We start from the raw sequence: 24,479 nt of genomic DNA, 5'->3' as shown, positions 1-24,479 counted from the left end.
TTGTGCTTTTAATAACTTGTTTAATAAGACACAAATAACTTGTGTGTAATTCATTCATCAAGCGCACCATCGAACGGAAAAAAACGACAGTAGCATACTCTTGAAAAACTAACAGTAGGCTATAATTAATGAATGAGTAATGAGAATATTAAAATGTTTTAAGGGGCATTTGTTGCGTATGTGTATAATTAGCCCAGTTATCATTTGCTCGTGGAAACAGATGTGATTAAAAATGTGTTTTATATTTGGTTGGGAATGTATTTGCACGTGTGGGATGTGGGCACCCACTGGCAGAAAAATATATCGCCGCCTATGCTGGCAACAATGTCTGTTTGGCTGATATGACCACCCAATCAATTTCAGAACAAATATTGAGATATATATTAAGTACAATCAAAAAAGCTACAAATATAGAGAAATAATTAAACAATATCACTATGCTTTCTCTACTTTTAGACTTACTAAATTCATGAACAATTTTTCCCTACCACTGTGTTCAGACGTACAACAACATTGTGGCAACAGATGAAGAGAGACAAATCCTGCCGGGCATGTCTGCATGTCTACTCCTCTTACTCTGCCCTTCTGACAGCATCATAAAAGCATCAAGACCCATGTTCTCAGTGTGTACCGCCCACACCCCTCCACGGGTGGTAACAAGACAACAAACAAACTGTTGACCCAATTTAACCATTCACAAAGGTGATGATGGTCTCAGAATCCAGATCTCACATTGAACATCAAGTGGAGATGCAACACAAACCTATTAAAACTGAACAAAAGTAAACCAAATGTTTAATGCTTTTTCCCCAGTTGTCACTAACCCATCAGAACATTGTTGTTTGCATGGTGAGCATGGCTTGGCATTTGATTTAGAACTACTTATAAATCTTCACACACACAGGAAGACAAAGCAAGCCACAATGCTCTCACACAAACATACCTTCTCAAACCGTGAGAATGCTCACCTCTCCCACGAACACTATGATGACGCAGTCGAGCTTCTCCTCCGCCGAGAGTTTATCGATGAGTGAATGAAGCGTCTCTGACAGGTATGACTTTACTTTCCGCTTCACCGTGGGGATGCCCATCACCATGGAAACTGCATAGAAAAGAGAACAAAAACTCAATTCGAGGATCATAAACCCAATTCACAAGCACATCATGCACTCACGCAGAGGGGGTTTCCACTGTGGCATAAGAGTGAAGTCCACATATGGAGGCAAACATTACTCTGCTCTATTGTACTGCATCTCAGAGCAACATAAAGGAGATTCTGACTCCTGATACAGTCAGAGAATAAAGACCCCAATATACTTAAAGCAAAAATCAACAAAGGATCTTGTGTGACCAGGCAAAAACAAAGTTTGTTTTAGGAGACAGAAACAGTTTGCCAAAGCGAATTTTAAAGTTTGGTCTGGCTGGCATACACCTTCGAACTAACTCTTGGACGTGGAAATGTTCTACAGGTTCATTTCTTTTGTTCAGTCCGTCGAGGTCAGAATTCGTTCCCATGCCTTATGGTCACATTTGATTAATTTGTTCCACACATTTTTGTTAAATCATGGCCATGGATTAACTTAAGCGAGGGAACAAATTCTTAATTTGTGGCCACGATAATATATTTTTTTCCACCCCACGTCATGTGTGGTGCTCTGTGTACATTCCATAAAAAGAAGAGTTTTTTTTTTTGTAAATAAAACAATTAAAACAAAATAAATGTTTTTTTTTTATTGTATTTTTTTTTTTTTTTTTTTTTTTTTACGTATTTTCTTTAATTACAAACCACAAAAATAAATAAATCTGGAGTTTTTTTAAACAGTAAACCTGGTTTTTGATTAGGAAAAAAAAAAAACATATCAGTGATTTACATGCTTACCCGGAAAAAAATTAAGCACAGAGACACAATGTCAGCAACAGACGGGCACTTTTCATTCGAGTGCTGAGGTTGAGCTGCTGTGTGTGTGTGTGTGTGTGTGTGTAAGCGGATTTGAGTGACAGACTGACAGAAGCTCTGTCACACTTCATCAGCACCAAACAGAAGACAGTAAAATATGTCCCCGTTTTGCACTGCTTCCCACTGGAAGGCAGAAAAGAGTGTTTTGAGAGAAAACACCACGTGGTGAAAGAGTAAAGTAGGTTGAGGATGAAAGAGAGACAAAAAGAGAGAGAGAGCACATGAGGGAGAGGAAGCTAATCAGACAGAGATAAAGCACCTGAGACACCAAGAAAGAAAAAAAATGAAAGAAGAGCATTTTGTAGGGAAAAAAAGAAGCATGTTTTTAAGTTAATGTGCATTCAACACAAGTCATCCTCTCCTACGCCACATCTTGTCTTTCACAAAAGTAGCGTTTGGCCTTCAGGCACTCGGTTACATAAAGAGATGCTGAGCTGCACCTTTCTCCAAGAATGCTCTTTCTTCTCTCTCTCTCTCTTCAGCAGCGGTATGAAGTCTTTATGCTTCTCTTTGAGACAAACACTCGACGTGCCTTGAGACTAAACTATGGCAAATTATATCCAGACGGTCTCTAGGGATGTTACAGTGACTTACTGAGGAGAAAACAAGTGTTTGAGACATTTTCTAATAGGAGCGTCTCTCAAACAATCCTCTCAAACTTGTCAGACCACTCTTTTTCATTGTGTATATAAAGAGTTTTCAACCTTTGTAGGTTCATAGACCCTCCATTCAGACTCTTCGCTAACACAGCGACCCCCCCCCCCCCCCCCAAAAAAATATATATAATTAATGATTGATGATAACTTTCATTACAAAAATTAACAGCATTACATCACATATTGAATGGCATGAAGCTCATTCATAAGATGTTTTTAGTTCTGATTTAAAATTCATTTTTATATTCATTTAGGGGCATAAAGAAAAAAATATCAGTATGATACAACTGTCCTGATATCATAATGATAAAGAAAAAAAAAACTAATTACAAGGATAAAACTTTTGAAATTAAAACCTTGAGGAGTTTGACATATTCCTTATAATTATTATTTAAAAAAACATTAATATAACAGCTTCATTGGTTATTTGAAAAAGTTTGTCTGTCAAATTAAAGTCATGCGGCGTGACCAAAAAAAACATGTGGTGTAACAAACAAAAAAATGTGTCAATGTCAGGAAGTCTCTAACAATTTGACCTTTTTATAAGGAGACACGGTTGGTTGTAATAAGTTGGTTTTGACATGCACTGACATTTGTGCTTTTTTCAGTTATTTATAAACATGTTAATGGCAAAGGTGTAAATTCACTCTATATAGCACAAACGGGGCTACCATAATATGTGAGCAACATGTATGTACATGTTTGTATTTTTAAGAGAATAATGTTTATGTGTGGTTATTGAAAAAACTAAAAATTAAAGTTTCTGAAATAAAGCCACAAAACACATACTAAATATGTGTCCACAAGACTTTTGACTAATGGAAGTTGTGGCCTAGAGTTTTTGCTTCAAAATGATCTGAAAATCATCCTGCCTAATCATTTACGTAACACAATAGATTCTTTTAAATTGTGAAAAACATTTTTTGTTAGCCAAGGCCAGTGTTGTTTTTGGCAGCCCTTTTAGTTTTAGTCTTAGTTTTAGTCTTTTGGACGAAAATGGTTTTTAGTTTTAGTCACATTTTAGTCACTTAAAAACTTCATAGTTTTAGTCAAGTTTTAGTCGACGAAAACAAAAAAAGGTTTTAGTCAAGTTTTAGTCGCCGAAAACGCAAAAAGGTTTTAATCAAGTTTTAGTCAATTTTAATAAAAAAAAATAATAGTCTTTAAAAAATAGAGAAAATAAAATGCGGCTGTGTCAAAATTGGTATCAAGTTCAAAAATAGAAAAGAAATAAAAGTGCCACTTTTCAATCTGTTAAAAAAAGAAAAGAATAGAAATCCATTTGGCTATTCTATTTATCTATTTAATCTATTTATCCCTGCATTAGTGGCTGCAATGAGCCTGTTTTGAATTGCACAATTTCTCAAAAGTCATGCTCAATGTTCAGCTGAGATCTGTACTTTGTTTTCAGTGAAACTGAAACAGCTGAAAAGCCCATCTCACCTAGAGATATGATGTGGCAAAGGGAAGAAGAATGCACACAGCTTTCTGCCTTTAGCCTACTTAAAAACGTGATATATAGGCCTATATATTTTTTAAATAGATAAAATAGACATAACATACTGTGTTTGATATGGGATTAAAATGATGGGTAGTGTATGGGCAGTGTATAAGATATAAACTAAAGATTAATTAGGCTACTTTAATATTCCTTTGTTCCGATCAGAGCATGTGAGCGGAGAGCGCATTTCTGAATATCCCTCCGCTCGCTCATTCAGCTCAGGGTCGCGCGCTCAACACAGAATGGCCTGCTGGTTCGAGAATATGTGGAATAAGAGCTGCCTCCGACTAAAGTTTTTATTCTAGTCGACTAGTAGTTGTTCATTTAAGCCATTAGTGGACAAATCCCCCCTCTATATTAATTTAATTACTTATATTGAGCTTTATAGCCGCACTCAAGCGCACGACCGCACGCATAAAGCTTGCCACAAAGAACCGGCAAAAGTAATGATTATGAATGTGTAAAAAAATAGCAAGGAGACATTTAATTGTTTATTAATAAACTGGGGTTTTCGGTGTCGCTGCAAAGATGAATTTGACGATGCGGACTCGCCATGAACGAATAAAGATAAAAAGGCATAAAACGGAAAATTTCCTCCCGTTTTGGAGGAGACCCGTCACGCCAGAGGGGCGCGCCCCACACTTGAGAACCGCTGGATTATACTGAAACTGAAAGTATGTCCATAAATCATCTCGTCGTTTCCGACCACCAAGCCCGTTTATTGGCTTCGCCGCCATGGTCCTTCGAAGATGTGTGGTGAGTGACTAGCCGCAGCCGCAGGTGTGTTGTTGTGTGAATCTGGTGCGCGCGCGGCATGCGTACCCAAAACAATGATAGGAAGCGGCAGCATTGCTGATACTTTTTTAGCTCAAAACAGGCAGATTTCACGCAAAATAGGCAGAAATGACATGCATTGCGAACGTCAGACTTATAGTCATTATCGTTCCGTCTCGTCTTGTCAACGAAAACTCGAAAACGTCTCGTCATGTTTTAGTCACCTTAGGAGCCATTTTTAGCTAGTCATCGTCGCGTTATCGTCATAAAAAAAAGTGCGTCAACGAAATCATTTCGTTATCGTCATCGTTGACGAAAACAACATTGGCCAAGGCAATATGCGAATGGGCGTGAACGGCCCAACCCCATTGTGAATAATTAGGTGGTTCACCTGAGAAGACAAAGACCCGCATAATAATGAGCCTTTCATTTAGGTGTGTCACACAAGAAAGAATGCAAGGACAATATACTGTATATATATATACACATATACACACACACTAGGGATGCGCGGTATACCGGTACTGCAAAAATACCGGTATATATTATATTTCAAACGGTACAATATCATCATTTTGTTCAATTCGGTATTTGATGCGCTGCTGTTTCGAAGTTCACCGCTAGGCGGCAGGGCGCTACGTAAACTGACGCGGGTCATGCGAAACCGGCAAACGGTGACAACAGAGGAACACGATGGATCAAACGAAGCTCATTCGAATTTCTACACGCCCGAAATTAATAAATAGAGAGAGCAGTATAAGTGAAATAAGGCATTACTTTGCCAACAAAAGTAATGAGAAAAGTAAAGAAACAGATCTCAATTCACCACTCTGCAAACGGGGAGGCAATGAACACATCAAATCTGCCGAAGCACTTGTCAGTTGCTCATCTTGACTTGTTCAAAGAGTTCAGAGATCGACAGGTTAGTCCATCATTCAACTGATTTAATTTAGACTTTTATTGAACATTGAACAGTGCACATACATAAGAGCTTATCAATTATATATGATACGGTAAACACGAAAGCTCAAATCTGATTGCATGACACGCTAGAAACAATTAAGATTAGGTTTCATCATTTTTGCACTTTCAAACAAACATATATTAATTGAATTTGAATGAATAAAGAATAAAAATGTGAATAATATTAATTTTAGTATTAGTGATAGTAAAATGAATGGCATATTAGTGCCGCTGTGGTGACCCCTAGAGCAATAAGCCGAGAGAGTAATAGTAGTAATATGAATATTACTAATATTACAATTAAGCTACATTTGTAAACATTAATTAGGTAACCTGACCTAACAGTATTATAGCATTTATTAATCTATATCAATCAGTAATTAAATGACCTAGAAAATTAAATATACTAATACATGTTTTTACTTTTTAGCATGTTAACATTACTATATGCAATGCATTAAACTAATATGAACCCAAACAGTAACCAAACCAAGATGAATAAATGCAATAAATGTTGATAAATCTCTGTTGATGCATGACAGCTAATGGTTTACATGTCATTTCATTATTCTATTATTATTATTATATGTGAATCTATTATTATAGATATTAACCTATTTTAATTGTATAATTTCAGGGGGGGTTTTTTCAAAATCAAAATTTAACCTACTGTATGTTCCCTGACTGAATTTTTTTTTTTTTTTACAATTTGATACATTTTCTTTGCACATTTGGTAATGGATAATTTCAAGCAGTGTTTTTTAAGTGTCACTTAAATTTTGAGACTGTTTTTTTTTTTTCCTGTGGTATCGATTTAGTATCGATACCGAGGTATTAGGTTCTGGTATCGTACCGAAGCCAAAATTGTGGTATCGAGCCATCCCTAACACACACACACACACACACACTCACACACATATATATATATAAAATCAAAATATAAATGAAAGTCAAAAGCACATTTTTAGTCATACCTGGAAACAAATCCTGTTCAAATAGGTTATATGGGCCATTCTACAGAATTGGTTCAAAGTTAGAGTTGGAAACATCTTGAAAAGAAAATTGTCTTTTTCCATAAATGTCTTAGTAGGCCAATACATTTTATCATACATATTTCAAAGTTAAGGATTCATTATTTTGATATAGCTTGCATTGGAACAAACACTATAACATCTTAGTTGATTAGTTTATTGACAAAACATACTATATATTTAACATATGAGCAGAAACTGCTAACAAAAGCTTATTTGATGTTTATTTTAGAGTTAAAACTTTATAATCTATTCAAAACTAGTCTCACACACACACACACACACACACACACAGAAACATGATTCAAATTTAAACAGTAGGCTATTTTTGCGTTTACAGACACTAACGTTATTATATATTGCGATTAGAAAAAAGCACAAGAATAAAACACTTACAGCTCAGCTCGCTCCTCGAAGTGAAAATAAACCAGCACTTGTTCTGAGGTAGGTAAATGTCCCAGGATTATTCCTCACAGCCGCGCAAGACGACAGTACATTAATCTGACTAAATATAGTGTGTTTACCGAGTTTATGTGGGCGTTTACACGTCTCAATGTGTTGCTTCAGATCATTAGCGTTTGAATAGCGTGCGCTCTCCGTGGGCGTGTCACATTAGGAAAATAATGAGCTGAGAGAACGATAATGAGAACGGCTGACACCGCTCTCTTTTAATATAGATTACATAAACAGAGAATATTTATTTTAGTTTTAAATTAGATAATTTAAAAATACAAACTTAAATGATCATAAACATATATTGCTCATGTCTGGGTGAATAGTATTCGCTGAATTTTGTTTAAGTTTAGAGACGTGCTCCAAAAAAAAGTTCACGGACACGGAGAGGCAGAACGCACACCCTGTTTATTTTCTTTATTTTACAGAAGCACAATATTTTATTTCGATTGTAGGTGGGCACATAAAAAAGTAGACATTTAACAGTTTATTTTTTCATATTTCTTAACTCTGTATGACCAGAAATGAGGAAGTAGTTTAAGTCTATTTTTCTGCTATGTGAAAAAAATCTGCCAAAACGCGCCGGCGCGTTTGCCATCCCCAGAGGGTTAAAGGGTTAGTTCACCCAAAAATGAAAATTATGTCATTAATGACTCACCCTCATGTCGTTCCAAGCCCGTAAGACCTCCGTTCATCTTCGGAACACAGTTTAAGATATTTTAGATTTAGTCCGAGAGCTTTCTGTCCCTCCATTGAAAATGCATGTACGATATACTGTCCTTGTCCAGAAAGGAAATAAAGACATCATCAAAGTAGTGCATGTGACACTAGTGGGTTAGTTAGAATGTTTTGAAGCATCGAAAATACATTTTGGTCCAAAAATAACAAAAACTACGACTTTATTCAGCATTGTATTCAATTCAGGTTCTGTTGTCAAGCCGTGTTCAGTGATGCTGATGACGTAAGATAATGCTGACGTGTTATCAGTGCGCCCGAGCTTCGTTTACAGTCTGAGGGAGACGCACGCTGTAAACAAAACAATCTTCGCAAACATATCTAAGGAAGGACACAGAGGAAGACTTGCATTTTTTGCCCAGCCATATTTATTTGAACCCGAATACACGGACCCACCAGACACACGTCAGCAGCGTCTTACGTCATCAGCGTCACTGAACGCGTTTGACAACAGAACCGGAAGACAATACAATGCTGAATAAAGTCGTAGTTTTTGTTATTTTTGGACCAAAATGTATTTTCGATGCTTCAAAACATTCTAACTAACCCACTAGTGTCACATGGACTACTTTGATGATGCCTTTATTTCCTTTATTTCCTTTCTGGACAAGGACAGTATATCGTACATACATTTTCAATGGAGGGACAGAAAGCTCTCGGAAATTGGCTACTCTCTGCTTATTCATGAAGTGTGCATTTCTCTCTATAGGCGCGTTCACTACTGCGAAGATGGCGAGTCTGCATCGTCAACTTATCAACTTTATCAACAATTCAAATGTTTCATGCATGATCATTACTTTCACCGGTTCTTTGTGGCAAGCTTTATTTCAGGTGTTGTGTGATATCTCTGCGCCCAAGTAGCAGTGCTTCGCCTGTGCTTCCCCCCCATATAATCCCAAATCAATCTCTGCCTAGGAAATCACCTAGTCTTAATCTCCATTGCTATTTGTACTCGTTGTGAATAAGCAGGCCACAAGAAGTAATTATTATTATTTTTTTTATCACTTTTACTCAAGGGGGTAATCCATCGACCGGAAGTTGAAGCCGGCCGGGTGCCGCCATGTTGTAGCAGAACTTCACTTGCGTTAGCATTTCCATTGACTCCCATTCATTTTGGCGTCACTTTGACAGCGAATAACTTTACATCTGAGGCGTTTAAAGACTCCATTTGTCCGTTATTTATTTCTAAAGAAACACGACAATGTATAAAGGGCTCTATTACCTTCTATGTTATATTATGGCCCCGTAGAAACAGATTTAGTAAAAATAGGCTAACGATTGCGTCATAACCACTCGACTCTCTGTCGCGCTGTACAGAAATTACCGTACAGACAGGAGGAGAAGCTCGCAGGCAATCGGGGGGACGTCCCGTCAAGGGAGAAGCCCATAGATAATGAGTCCATAAAAGCAACGGAATACTTACTCCTGCTCACTCACGCCAAAGAACTCTTTGCTCAAGTTCCCCGTCTCTGCAAGATTAACGTTGGCAATTTTCACGCACAGCTACTAGAAGATTAACGTCTGTCAGACAGGTTGCTCACGTCATCAAGCTTAGTTTGAGTCGGTTTGAGCCTGCGCGTCAGGAACGGAAGTGCTCAAAAATCGCTAAAAATGGGCTTCAACTGTCTCAACTGAGTTCCAATGAGATGGCTCTGTCCACTTCTTATACTGTCTATGCTTTTACTCACGACATGCTACCTGGCAACATAGGATTCCATTCATTATGCTAAGCTAAGCTAGCGGCAGCACTGCCAGACTAAGACAATGCATGCACTGAGACAAAAATGCATTTGCCCACCTATCTAAATGTAGGGGAGACAGTGAATAACCCCAATTTCAAAAAACGGTGGAGTGTTCCTTTAAGTGTCTATAATTTTTGTATACTCTCAATAAAAACAAAGTGTTGTGCTTTTTGCCAAATAAAGAAAAATAAACATGATCCGCGTTCTGCCATCTCTTTCAAGCGTCTGAAAATGACCTGTAACTCAGTGAATACTGTCACACAGGCATAAGGCTTGAATTATCTTCTTTTAAATGAAGTAATTTATATAAAAAAAACAAATATTCTCAGTTTATGTAATCTGCATGAAAAGAGAGAGATGTCAGTCGTTCTCATTTCAGCTCATTATAGCTCATTAAGTGCTAATGTGACCACGCCCACAGAGAGCGTGCGCTATTCAAACGCAAATAACCTGAGGAAAAATGCAAACGTGTCAACGCCCACATCAACTCGATAAAACACATCAAGTTTAATCAGACTCATGTACTTTACGATGCTGTGAGGAATAATACTATCGTAATAATAATCCTGGAAAATTTACCTCAGAAGTGCTGATTTAGTTTAATTTCGAGGAGCAACGGATCCAGCTGAGATTGAATGGTAAGTTCTTTATTCTTCAGTGCTTTGTTCTAATCGATATGCAATAGTGTCTGTAAACCGCAAAAAGACTGCTTAAATATAAATTGTGTGTCGGTGTATGAATGAATGACTACAGAACAGCTTGCATCTGTGCCGTATAAGCAACGTATTAAACTGCAAATTAACATTTATATGCTAATATATCATAAAAACGATATGTTACAGATGAAATATGAATGTTTAGACAAGATTTCGTTGATTAGTTTTTTATTAGTGACAAATTTGGGGAGAGGATATATTCCAAAACTTTCTGAAAATACAGTATGAGAATTAACTGCATAGTTACTAGAAATGTTTACCTTGGATATCATGCAATTTGGATGCATACAAAATAAGTCCTCACATTCTTTCTTGTGGTACCCAGTGACACACCTGAATGAAAGGCTCATTATGCAGCTCATTATGAGGGTCATTGTCTTCTCAGGTGTGAATCAGAGCATTATTCATGATCATTCACACCCCCACACATATTGCCTTTCCAAACAAAACGTGTCTTACAGAGTTTAAATCAATGTATTGTTTTATGTGATTGATTAGGCAGGATGATTTCCAGATAATTTTGAAGCAAAAACTCTAGGCGACAACATCCATTAGTCAAAAGTCTTGTGGACACATATTTAGTATGTGTTTTGTGGCCTTATTTCAGAAACTTAAATTTTTAGTTTTTTCAATAACCATGCATAAACATTATTCTCTCAAAAATACAAACATGTTGCTCACATATTATGGTAGCCCTGTTTGTGCTAAATAGAGTGTAATTTCACCTGTGCCATTAACATGTTTATAAGCAACTGAAAAAAGCACAAATGTCAGGGCATGTCAAAACATCTTAAGGACCCCAAAAACACCTTAGACCCCATTATAGCAGGCAACAAAAGTGAGTACACTCTAAGTGAACATGTCAAAACTGTGTCTAAAGGGTCAATATTTTGTGTGAGCACCATTGTTATCTAGCACTGCCTTAATCCTCCTGGCCATGGAATTCACCAGAGCTGCACAGGTTGTTGCTGGGATCTTCTTCCACTCCTCCATAATGACATCACGGAGCTGCTGGCTGTTAGACACATGGCGCTTCTCCACCTTCCGCTTGAGGATGCCCCACAGGTGCTCAAAAGGGTTCAGGTCTGGAGACATACTTGGCCACTCCATCACCTTCACCTTCAGCTTCCTCAGCAAGGCAGTTGTCATCTTGGTGGTGTGTTTGGTATCGTTATCATGCCGTTTGGCCCAGTTACTGAAGGGAGGGCATCATGTTCTGCTTCAGAATGTCACAATACATGTTGGAATCCATATTTCCCTCAATGAAGCTCAGCTCCCCAGTACAAGCAGCACTCATGCAGCCCCAGACCATGATGCTACCACCACCATGCTTGACTAGGCAAGACACAATTTTCTTGGTACTCCTTACCAGGGCGTCGCCACACATGCTGGACACTACAGGGCTCGAATTTCGGCGCGGGATTGCGCATAATTCTAATCATTCCCGCAGGTCTCCCATTCCCACAATCGTAATCCACACAGATTATAAAATCAAATCATTCTTTTAACAACTATCTGCCAGACGCAATTTCACAAACAGCGTGAGTGTTCAGCGGTGCCGCATCTTCTATCTCTTCTCTCAAAATGTGTTGTGCAAGGCAAGCATCAAGCGCTGCGGCGATAATACACACTCGCGTTTAGGACTCGGGACATGACGGAATATTCACTTGCACAATCGGGCTAGCAGTGCATCGTGACTGAAGTTTACCATTTACACGTCTTTTTAAGTCTTACCAGTTTAAACATTCAAGCGATTTTAAACTAATCAGTGCTCGCACGCTCTCTGAGATGATTTTCTATGCGCACATTCGAAAATCCGCCTCAAAAACAGCTGGCCAGTAACAAAAGTTATTTTTCGCGGATTATATTGCTTTAACACAAAATTTTTTGTCAATTTCGGTCTTCGTGAGTATACTCTAAATATAGTCGGTTTTGTCTTTAATAAGCATAAAACGCATGCCAGTCTAATGAACACAGGATCCGTGCACTAGCTCTTAAAGTGACGGCAGCCATATGTGTCTGTCATTAATTTTGTTGTCAAATCAACAAAAGATAGCTTTAAGTTAAAGGAATCAGGATTACTACTAGCCTGTGTATTTAATTTATTCAGGACTAAAATACTACCCAGTGTTATTTTCCATTTGATTACTTTATTCAGTTTCTGTATATGAATACTAGTGTTAGACCTATTCAAAAACTTTTCTCTTTATTTGTCTTTATTTGTATCTTTATTCTATTGTATTTATTTGTGCCACTTTTTTCAATTTAATTAAACAATTTAAATCAAGCTTCCTTGTGTTGTGTAAATTCTTAACAACAATACCCCATTGTAAAAATGCAATGAGCGCAAACATTTAGGCAAGATAAATGTAATAATTTTGTTTGAAAAAAATTGTCTTGACCAGGACCACACCCCTAAATGCATTGAAGCAACTGCCATGTGATTGGTTGATTAGATAATTGCATTAATGAGAAATTGAACAGGTGTTCCTAAAAATCTTTTAGGTGAGTGTATATATATTAGATACACAAAAAACGTATGTTGGATACGATTAATCGTGATTAATCTATGGAAGCATTTGGGTAGCAATATTCAATTTGAAATGTAATATGCAAAATGACAATGCAATATGTAAAAATGGCAATGCATTTCTGTATTTAAATTTACATTTTCCATTACATTTGTGCAACGTTGGTTCTATCACCTGCAGACGTGTAATAATCTTCAGAAACACTACCATTTCTCTGTTCACGCTCCACTTTTTCTGCCAGTGAATTTAACGCTCGTATCAGTTCTGCAGCCGTGTATCATTCCAACACCTCAAAACACATAAGCCAATGTTTACCTGTTGCCGAGCCCCGCCTTCACGCAGTGATTGACAGGGCGGGAGGGGGCGGGGACGTGATCGGCTCGGAATGCATTTTCAATTTGCACATTGAATTTTGCTACATTCATTGCGGAACACTAAATGAAAATGCAATCGTAAGTGCCTTAAACGTGAGTGTAAATGCAATTAAGAAAAATAACATTTAAATGATAATTTTGCTGCAGTTTTTGCTTGAATATATTAAAAATATCTAATCATATCTGTTATACATTTTAATTTTGCAACTTATAAAATGTTAAAATTTACATATTAAAACTAGTGTATGAAATGGCACATGTACAATATATAATTGAATTATCATTTTAATTTTGCACAAATGTATTGGAAAACATAAATTTAAATACAGAAATGCATTGCCATTTTACATATTGCATTGTCATTTTGCATATTACATTTCAAATTGAATATTGCTACCCGAATTCTTCCATATTAATCAATTTGATAGCACTAAAAGAAATATGATATTACTTGGTTACACCATAAATTTAATTTCCTTTTCCTCATCTTCGTCATCGACTCGACATAATGCTTATTAGACCATTCATTAATGTGCATACAAATGTCATAAATATTTTTATAGATCTCTCCTCCATGGGCCCTTGGCCTTGACTTTTCAACTGTTTGCAAACCCCTGGGTCTACATCGATAAATGGGTGGCGATGAGTGTGAGATATATGGTGCACAGTCTCTAGGGTCTGAACAGAAGAAGATGTCCCCATTTACAGCTCTAAAATTTTCCTCTCCTAAGCCACGATCTCATTGAGAAGAGAGGGACCGCTGGCATGGGTACGAGCCAGAGCCGGACGCAGTCTTGCCACACAGAAGAGGCGGCTGAGATTACTGTTAGCCAGTAGGGGAGGTCCATCTGTGGGTTTGGAGGAGGCGGGCATAAAGCATGGGTGGGCTTGTGCGGTCCAAAAACAACGAGTTCTCACTGTTTTTATATGCTCAGAAAAACAACCTCCTCGTGTGACAGAGGTCAGTCACACAAGCTTTTTTTTTACATTCTCTAACGTCACTGTTGTCATTCACTGCAGTCTGTCCCAGCATTGGATGTCGCTTGTAATAAAGCCATCTAGACATTGACTTAACTCATCTGTCGTTAACCCCACATACCGCCTGATACAGAATAGTGTGGTACAATGTGTCATACAAACAAGAACAAAATAAAACTCACCACAAAAGAGCACGACAGCTCCAGGCTTATGGTATCGACTAGCCAGATCAGTGGATTGGTCACTACGCCAGTAAAAAAAATTCCAGCCAATCAAGCAACCACTATAGACATTGTGGGGGCACAGAACCCACAATATGCACATTAATATTCAAGCAATTCTTAAACTTTTACATTTTGTCTTCTAATTGTGTGTATTTGATTACAATCAGGATCACTATGCTTTGTTGTAGTCAGCTAAAGGATACATTAAATACTGCAGAAATGCATAAGAATTCCTGTTTATTTCCTTCTTCCTCAGTCTCATTTCCTTCAGACAATTTATTTGTGATAATTTAATCCAGTAGTTCTCAACTGGGTGTGACCCAGAAATGTGTTGCACATCGTTGCACATCTGCACTGGTACTGTTGTGGAAAGTGATGCAAAATGCAACTAACCGCATATGTGTGCACAGAGAAGAAAAACACCTAGGCTTGACAACTCAAAGGGAGGAGAAAATGATTTCATATTTTTATATTTAGTCCTGTGTTTCATGTGTTGAGCTGGAAAATCCCATTTACGGTTGTTTGTGCATTTAGAATGTTGCCAGTTTACCTGTTTAGTTTCAAAGTCAATGTTAATGATTAATAATAACATTAAAATGTAAAGATACCGTACCTGTGAAAAGTTTGGAAACATTCTTTTTTTTTATGAAAGTATCTTATGCTCACCAATGCTGCCTTTATTTAATCGAAAATACAGTAAAAACAATTTAAAATAAATGTTTTCTCATTTGAATATACTTACAAATTTAATTTACTACTGTGACGCAACGCTAAATTTTCAGCATCATTACTCCAGTCTTCAGAGTCACATGATCCTTCAGAAATCATATGAATATGTCGATTTGCTGCTGAAGAAACATTTATCATTATTAATATCAATGTTAAAAACAGTTTTTGCTGCTTAATATTTTTGTGGAAACAATGGTACCATTCAAACATTTGTGGTAAGATTAAAAAAAAGAGAAAAATTAATACTTTTACTCATCAAGGATGCATTAAATTGATCAAAAGTGAAGACATTTATGACATTTACAAAATATTTATATTTAATAAATGCTTTAATAATTAAATGCAAATAAATGCTGTTCACTGAACTTTCTATTCATCAAAGAATCATGATAAAAGTATCACCATTTCCACAAAAAATTAAGCAGCACAAACTGTTTTCAACAATAATAAGAATAAGAATAAGAAGAAGAAGAAGAAGAAGAAGAAGAAGAAGAGTTACCCGAGCAGAAAATCATCATATTAGAAAGATTTGTGAAGGATCATGTGACCCTGAAGACTGATGAAAATATATTAAAATAGAAAACAGTTATTTTAATGTGTAATAATATTTTGTAATATTCCTGTTTTTACTGTATTTTTGATTAATTATATGCAGCCTTGGTGAGACTTATTTGCAACAAAAAAAAAAGTTTTTTTTAATGTTTCCAAACTTTTGACAGGTACTGTGTGAAAGACAAATATACAATTTACATGTAACAATACTATTATATTAGTGTTTTTAAAGAAAGCTGTAAACTTTACACTGTAAACTTTAACCTTCATCAGATTGCGGTCATCTAATACTCAAATTGTAGTTTCAGTGTAACAAATGTTTTTCTTACTTTTGTATTATGAACAATTCTGGAAGTGTGTTGGGTTCTTGCTTTGTGTCTGATGTAAAATCTGGGTTCTAAAGCAAAACCAGTTTGATTTAAACCACTGATTCAAAATCAAGACTGAAGTATCAAGTTCCATTAGTCAACAAAAGATTTCAGAAACCCCACACCCCATTCTTGCAGCTTCCCCCATTACTTCTTATACGTTCATGTCCTCTTACTTCCCATACTACAACTGTCCTCTCCATAACCCTCGCTGAACCCAGGAGGGCTTGATTCCTCTAATGAGAATCTGATAGGCCTGCTGTGGGTGTGTGAAGGAGGGACAAAAGGTCTCCTGGCCTCCATTCAGGGCCGCTGGCTGCAGCTTCAGCTCTGACACACTGACCGGGCCTGTGACAGCCCATAGATAGCAGGCGTGTAACACAATACGACAAGCAAGGACACGGCAGACTGCAACACCCCGCTGCTTGGCTGAAATCGTGAGAAATGGAGGGTGAAAAACAAATCTCACATGACAGCTCTTAACAAGGCCATTACAGTGATTAGTATTTGTCAAGTGAACTTGGCTAAAGCTGGGCTCAGACTACAGGAGTTTTTAAAGGTGACATATCATGAAAATCAGACTTTTTCCGTTTTTAACTACTATAATCGGGTCCCCAGTGCATCTACCAACCCAGAAAACATGAAAAGTGACAACCCAATAACTTTGTTTTGGTAAGCCTTTCTCTGCAAGCATGTAAAAAAATAAGCCGATCTGATTTCGCTCCCCTTCTGACGTAGAAAGGGCATCTTATAATATTACCGCCCCTTAATCTGCACGTTTCCACGCACAGCCCGCCATTTGGCTTACAAGTGTAACCAGTTCTAACACAATGACAAAAGCTCGAGCAGAGCATGCAAACTGTCCCGTCAATGGCTGCACAGACGAGCACAGAACACTATTTAACCGAAAAATCTCACAGCCGTCTTATAAAGACCTCAGGGAACTTTGTCAACTTGTGTAAAAGTTAAACATGACGGTACGTGCAAGTCGATGAGATAAATCAATGTAACTCCACAACAACTACATAACTGTATCCACTAACCATTCAGAAACGTCCAGGTGCGTTCAAAAGATGCAACCTCTTCCTGAGTCTCTCTGTAAGGCTGCACTCCGCTACTGGTTATTTCTGAGATTTTGGACATTTCAAATGTTCTGTTACTTCCGTCTCCTTGTAGTCTTGCCTCTCACTGGCTATTGTGGAAGAACTGGCGTAATCATAGTCGTAATCATGCCGATTTAAAATCCTAAATACCGTATATACCCGAATATAAGACGAGGTTTTTGTCCTAAAAATAGGCTGAAAAATGGGGGGTCGTCTAATATTCAGGGTCATCTTATATTCGAGTGGAGGAATCGATTGATAGCCTTTTTCTTGGAAAAAACGAGCGCGTCGCTTTCATTATGAGCACGCATACCGCGCGCCTACATAACGAACGTGAGCGCGCAAAAGACGAGATATGTCAACGGGAGGGGGTGGTGGGGGGGGGGGGGTGTCTCTGCTCGCTTGTCTCCGTCCGCTCTGGCATCCTCTGTGAACAGCGCTTTTTCTTGCGCGGCTCGAGAAAACGGCCAGACGACCCCGCAGGGTGGTTTGGTTAAATCCATCCCGTCGCACTCAGGGCAGCCGCAGTCATGGCCAATCAGGAAGCGCATATGTGCCGGTCTCCGCCGACGAGCGGGCCTCTACACGAGGCACAGGTGATGCGAGGCATTTGGAACAACGCCTCGGAAATTTGCTCTTAAAATAATTTTCTGTTGAAAACAAGATTTTTTACACAAAAATCTAATTTTCCCCAAAAATAAGTCTGGAAAATGGGGGGGTCGTCTTATATTCAGGGTCGTCTTATATTCGGGTATATACGGTATCAAACATGTCAGGCCCTGATGTGTCAGCGAGCAGATCGGGAGGTTTAAGATTTGATCTGTAAACGCCTCACATTACCAGATAATCTGGGCCGAACATCGGAACCGACCGATGCTCTGTACGCAAAATGCCTGGAGGGGGTAAATGACAATGACTACTTCTGTAGTCTGAGTCCGGCTTAAAGGACATTGAAAAGTAGCACATTAATAATAGATGGTTTAACACTTGAGTGCTTATTTAAATATTTATACTTGATTTTGTTTTGGGGGTCTACTAGAATAGGTTTTCATGCATGAATGTTCAAAACACTAGGGCTGGATATTGTCACAAATTTCCCGATTCGATTCGCAAGCTTGCGTTTCAATTCGATTTGAACTAAACTAAACAGGGAGTCAGTTGGTATTACATTACTATAATATTGAGAATCAGTGAGGCTTATGAAGCCCCTCCTTCCGAAAAGCACAATGTGCTCTGATTGGTCGGCTGAACCAGAGTGTTGTGATTGGTCAACCGCTTCAAGCGTGTTTCTGAAATGTAACAACCCTTACCATAACTGAAAGTTTCAACACACTACTAATGCAACTCAACCAGGCCTCGCCCCCTTTTTGTTGCATATGTCTTGTGCGGGAATTATTTTAATTAGGAATATTGTGACGTGTAAGTTCCCGGAAGAAAACTAAAGACTACAATCGAGGCGTTTCAGTGAGTTCTGAAACAGTGCTTACTGATATAGCGAATAACTTTCTTTGAAGTGACTGTGCTTTGTAGTTTAGCAGACCTTTTTCATGCTCAAAAAGCAACATTACACAGTAATAAACTCTCTTTAGAGAGAGTGCTATTTTAGTTGGTTTATCAGACATTTGATAAGATCACAGATGATGACTACTGGAACTAGAAAACTTGAAAAGCTGAAGTAAGTTGTTTCGCTCACCTCCGGTACGTCCCTGGCCCACCAGTACGGCGGGGTGCAGACTGCCTTCATTGTTGAGCAAGTGAGGCAGATGGTGATAGATATTTGGCACCTGGAGGGGCTTCTTGTGAGCCAGATCCTTTAACAACTTCTGCGTCTCATCTGTAAGAAACCAGAGTATTTAAACATTTTTAAAGGATGCATAAACTATGTGAATGTTCTAATCCCAAGTAAAAAGTAAAATTTACTACCCTAAAATTCATCAAAACACTCACTTATTGATCCTCAGTACTAAGAAGCAGGTAAGAGTGGTTTAAATACATAATCCAAAAAGGGAAAGCAAACCACACACAGGACACAGCTGAATTATCAAGTATAAGAATGATGTTCCTTGGAAACATAATCAACAAGTATTTGCCCTAAATTAATGTTGGGCTTAAGGTGTGTGTTTCTTCTGTTGTTAACATTTTACAAGACATATTTTTATGTGCTGATTATGGGCAAAAATGTGCAGCAGAATTACAGCCACATCTCTCAAATGCCTTAGATGATGTCTTGTAAAATGTTAACAACAGAAGAAACACACACCCCAAGCCAAACATTAATTTAGGCAAAATGTGCAAAACTGAGCTGAAATTACAACACTCTAGTAGTATTGGTTGCTGAAAGCATTATAAAATTAGTCAAAATATTGAGCTTACAAGATGCTCTGTGAGTGCAACAATCAGGTTCTGGAAGTAAATATCCCATTCATTTTCTTCATATGGGAATTGATTTTGAACGTAAACTTTTAAACATTTAAAGACAGTCCTCTACACCAGTACTTCCCAAAGTGGGTGCCAACAACTGGCTTGGGGTGCAGCAGAATCAGAAGCTTTTTCCCCAATTTAAACAGCCTAAAATAACCATCGTAACAAATAATAACTTTTTACAAAATACATTTAAAAAATATATATCAAAACACCAACATATGAGCATGTCCAAACAAAAATATATAAGCGAAAAAACACTGATATATTTCATTCATATTTAAAGTTTAAATCGCCCGCTCCGCTCAGTTCCGCCCTTTGAATTGGTGCGCGCTCAATTTTATATTTCACGCAGAGGTTGACAGGATAGGGCAAAGATGGAGCTAGCGTTCTTAAAACAAAAAAGGCAGCGCCTGTCAGTGGAGCACGATTTAGGAGTTGCACTATACTCAATCTACCAATGCCCATAATTCCACAGTTCCATGCACAGATATTTTAGTTTACTTTAAGTTATAAGGTCAGGTAACTATTATTTAAAGGGGTCATGAACTGGCTTTTTAAATTGTTTTATATTGTTGTCTGAGGTCAACATGACGTTCGCTTGGTTTTTTACATTCAAAAACATCAAAATGAATAAGTAATAGGCTATTTTCTACCCTGGTTTTGAGCCTAGCTCAAAAACGCTCGGTTTTTATGGGCGTCTCGCATTGAAGACTTGGAAGTAAACGCCCACTGCTGTGAGTGGATAACAGTTTTGCATATTATAATGAGTTTCGTGTAATCCGCGAATCGTTGGGCGGGGCTAAACCGGCTGTGTTGAAGTAGGCGTTGATCTTCTTCTGCGGGGGTGGTGTTTTATCCTCTTTGTCGTCATAGTTCCCCACTTTGAAAAACGAGTCGTTTGCTGAGCCCGGTGTCAATAAAAGCTTTTATTGGACTAACAAGGACGTTTTCAGTTCTGAAACTTACAGGATATTCTTATAATTTGATGACCTCTTAGATGTCAAAAGCTCAGGGAAAATTTGATTTCTCAGTTCATCACTCCTTTAAAGAGTTAAGTATCAATCTTTAATGTGTTTTGTTCCAATTATTTGGTTCAAATCACTTACTGAAACAATCAATGTCATAGAATACACTTGTCTGTTAACAATGAGTTGACAGTTTGAACGTTCTTGTTCACTTTTATTTATTTTGAAGATCTGAGGTGAATTGTTGCTTTCAGTATGGCTATAAAATACACACAAAATGATATTCAAACTCACACAGACGCTTTTAACATTAAATAAAGCATATAAACAGTACCTGAGATTATCAAACTTTCTGTTGTTGTTCCAGCCGCGACGTCGCAGAGATTGAAACCGTTTCTAAAACAGAATCTTGGCGTGTCGCCGTCGCGGCTGGTTAGGACAAAAACTCTGATTAACATGGAAAAGATACCTTTTATCGCGTGTCGCGGCGCGTTTGGTTAGGACGCGGTGTTAGGTCTGTTATGAGGCATTCATAATAAATTCATGCTGCTGTTTATGCTTCATTTGTTGTTTGCTCAACTAGATTTAATTTTATATAAGTATGTACACATGTACGATTAGTTTAATTGGGTTGGGGTGCCGTAAAAAAAAACAAAAAAAAAACAATACAAAGTGGTGCCATGCTTTCAAAAAGTTTGGGAACCACTGCTCTACACTCTCAAACCACTTATTTTGCGTTTATATGCAATAAACAAAAAATGTTGTTTCTATATACACAACCAACATCTTTAAATGGATAGTTTCATATGTCTCCATTGTTTTCATTAAGGCTATATTGTTTGCAAAGCTACACAGGTTTGTAGTTCTTCCCTTCATTAAAGATTTTCCGACTTTCAAATACTACTTTTGCTTTGAACAATGTTCAATGTCATAATTCACCGCATAGCTGGGTTGCTTTGGTTCATGGCTTATAAGTCTTTAGCGAAGACTTTCTGAAAATATCAATAGGAAAAATGTATAGGAAAAATTCTTCCAGAACCAAGGACACTGAAAAAGTGGACGGAAACTTTGGCATTCTATAATATTGTGGAGATAAATGAATTCCGTGAAGGAAGCAGCTATACAATACATATATTTGTTCCCACTAATTTGTGAGAAACACATGCCAGTTTACTGCATGGCAGATAATAATATTAAGTTGATAACACACACAACTGTTAACATGCAGTAACCTGAGAAATTGGCGAGAGCATCTTTGCTGCCGTTGGTCTCTGCGATGGCACGTCTGAACTGCTCGAGGATGGCGTTGAGCTCAGAGGAGCGCTGAAGGGTTCGGTGCTCTGCCACGCGCAGACGCTCCCTCAGGGCATGAAACTCCCTCTGATAGGCTACCAGCTTTTCTGCAGAGAGAATAGGAGGGGTGGACAGAGAGAGAAGGATAACATGAGGCCAGACTGAAGCAGTGTTTAAGTCATCCCACGGGAAAGTTGTGCCATTTTTTAATTGAGTTAAGTTGTTCACTAGGCCAGTGTTGTTTTTGTTAACTAAAACTATGAAAAATCATTTATGAAATACCATAAAATAATAGAACATGTAAGATTAAAAATGTAAGACAACTGAAATAAAATAAAGTTAAATAGAAATATAAAACATAATAATAATACAAATTTCAAACGCACATAACAAAACTATTAAAACATAACTAAAATGAAAACTGCAAATATAAAATATAAGCTATTAATATATAATATAAATACTACATTAACACTGCTCTATGAGAGGTACGATTAATACTCTTAATTTTTTTTTAATTATTCACACACAAAAAAAATGTGATAACTTAAATCCTGTCCGATTTTAGGGAAAAATCGGGTCCATCGGAGACGTCCAATAGATTTCTTAGGCGGGCCGAATAAACACAACAGACACAGTGTAATCACCATGGGAAAATCTCAGAGTAAAACTGGGAGTTGTTTTGCTTTTAAACTCTCTTGCTTTTATTTTGTGATTATTTTAATTCCTTTTTGTGTAAAGCACTTTGAATTGCCATAGTGTATGAAATGTGCTATATAAATAAACTTGCCTTGACTTAAAGGTTAAAAATTAACATGTGCCCAACATTAAGGGTAAACTGTTACAACAAACAGTGAGTGGGTAAGTTGAATCATTGGGGAATATGTGAACAACTTACATTTACATACGAATGAACACAAATTCAAATGAGAATCATTTATTTTTAAAGAGAGAGAGAGAGAGAGAGAGAGAGAGAGAGAGAGAGAGAGAGAGAGAGAGAGAGAGAGAGAGAGAGAGAGAGAGAGAAACAAACAAAAAAACTAATGCAAACCCTATTCAAGCCTTATTGTGCTGAACATTTGCATTTGCATTTTCATATATCCAAGACAAGGCTTACTATTCAAAATATTTGGATGTAGCGCAAAAATATATAATAGTGTTTGTAACAGTTGGTTGCAACAAAAAAAAACAAATCAACAAACATCAACATGGGATTGTCTCAAGTTTAGGGCTGAATGAAAAAAACCCTCCAAAACGTTAAGAAACTGCAACTGTCCAACATCTAAAGACAGCAAAAGCATTATTTTCAGGAACCAGACCTGCCTTTTCCTGATTCCATCAGTTTCTGTGAAACATGGGTTTCCAGGAAAGCTATCTTACTGCTGCTCATCTTGAAGAAGAGAGAGAGAAGAGAGAGAGAGAGAGAGAGAGACAGCTTGTGGTCTGAGGCAGAGCCAGTGGGAAGTGCCCTCTGCTACAGCAGATTAGCCTTGAGTAACACCGCCTGCTTTATTTGCAGACTCAACATGTTATGAGTCAGACCTCACCCTGAAACAAGACCTTGCATTTAATGCATCTGAAAGGGTCTCAGAGCTTCAGAAAGCTCAATGTTTTGGCTCTACACACAACGTAGGCTGTGCTTGTGGTTTGTATCTGACTGAAACAAACGGTCAAATCAACTTTGATTTTCTTCTGAGGATCGGAAAACTCATGGTTCAGGTCTTGTGAGGATGTTCATGTCCAATTTTCCGCAAGAACATCGATTTGTGTGTAGAAATGTCACTCTCTTCATACAGACGGGAGCCTGATCGCTTTGAACTTCTGCTATGACAGCTGGAAGAATGACTGCTTGTTTGACCTCAGCAAGTCTCTCACAGGTTTCCTCTTGATCTCGCTTTTATCCCAAGATTCTACATTCCCAGGGAGCTCTCCATCTTACAAACCGAGGGGGTTTTGCAAGGATCCAGAATCTCAACATTTTAGTTTCCCCTTCAGCTACAGTAGGACAGGGTTTATAATAGGGTTGTCACGGTGAGGACATTTTCAGACCGGTATATGAACTTGCGATAACACCGGGAGGAGGGCGGAGAAGAATTGCTTTTGAATTTGCGCTAGCTTTTCACTTTTGCTTTTGAGTTCACAATCACGCGTACTCTGTGTATAAGCCTATAATTTGCGGCATTAAAAATTACGCCATTAAAAACATAAAATGTTTTTTTTTTTTTTTTTATGTGCTATAAAAACAAAACAAAATGCTGACGAACAAGGATGCCGTTTTCATCTTGGATGTATAAGAATGATGCGTCTCTTTTATAACAAGCAATTTTTTAAAATTTGTGAATAGATTTTTTTTTTAAAGTGTGAAGTGTTGTTATGTGGTGATGTCGTTATGAAATTAGAAAAGGTCCTA

The 24,479-nt window shown here is 37.7% G+C and overlaps 1 protein-coding gene across 1 annotated transcript in view; it reads right to left on the bottom strand.

Moving 5' to 3' along the window:
* mgat4a (alpha-1,3-mannosyl-glycoprotein 4-beta-N-acetylglucosaminyltransferase A) overlaps positions 1–24,479 on the bottom strand; it is an 81,319-nt gene that overhangs the window by 31,992 nt on the left and 24,848 nt on the right. Inside the window, exons 3-5 of the mRNA XM_056243663.1 lie at positions 22,009–22,176; positions 19,081–19,221; positions 969–1,102 (exon numbers count right to left, since the gene is read on the bottom strand). Of these exons, the coding sequence (XP_056099638.1) occupies positions 969–1,102; positions 19,081–19,221; positions 22,009–22,176 (443 nt within the window). The remainder of the gene's footprint in view (positions 1–968; positions 1,103–19,080; positions 19,222–22,008; positions 22,177–24,479) is intronic.

The sequence above is a fragment of the Rhinichthys klamathensis genome, unplaced genomic scaffold, assembly GCF_029890125.1.
Source record: "Rhinichthys klamathensis goyatoka isolate OS25496 unplaced genomic scaffold, OSU_Roscu_1.1 h1tg000825l_1, whole genome shotgun sequence".
NCBI classification, from domain to species: Eukaryota; Metazoa; Chordata; class Actinopteri; order Cypriniformes; family Leuciscidae; genus Rhinichthys; species Rhinichthys klamathensis.
This window is presented reverse-complemented; position numbering and strand designations above follow the sequence as displayed.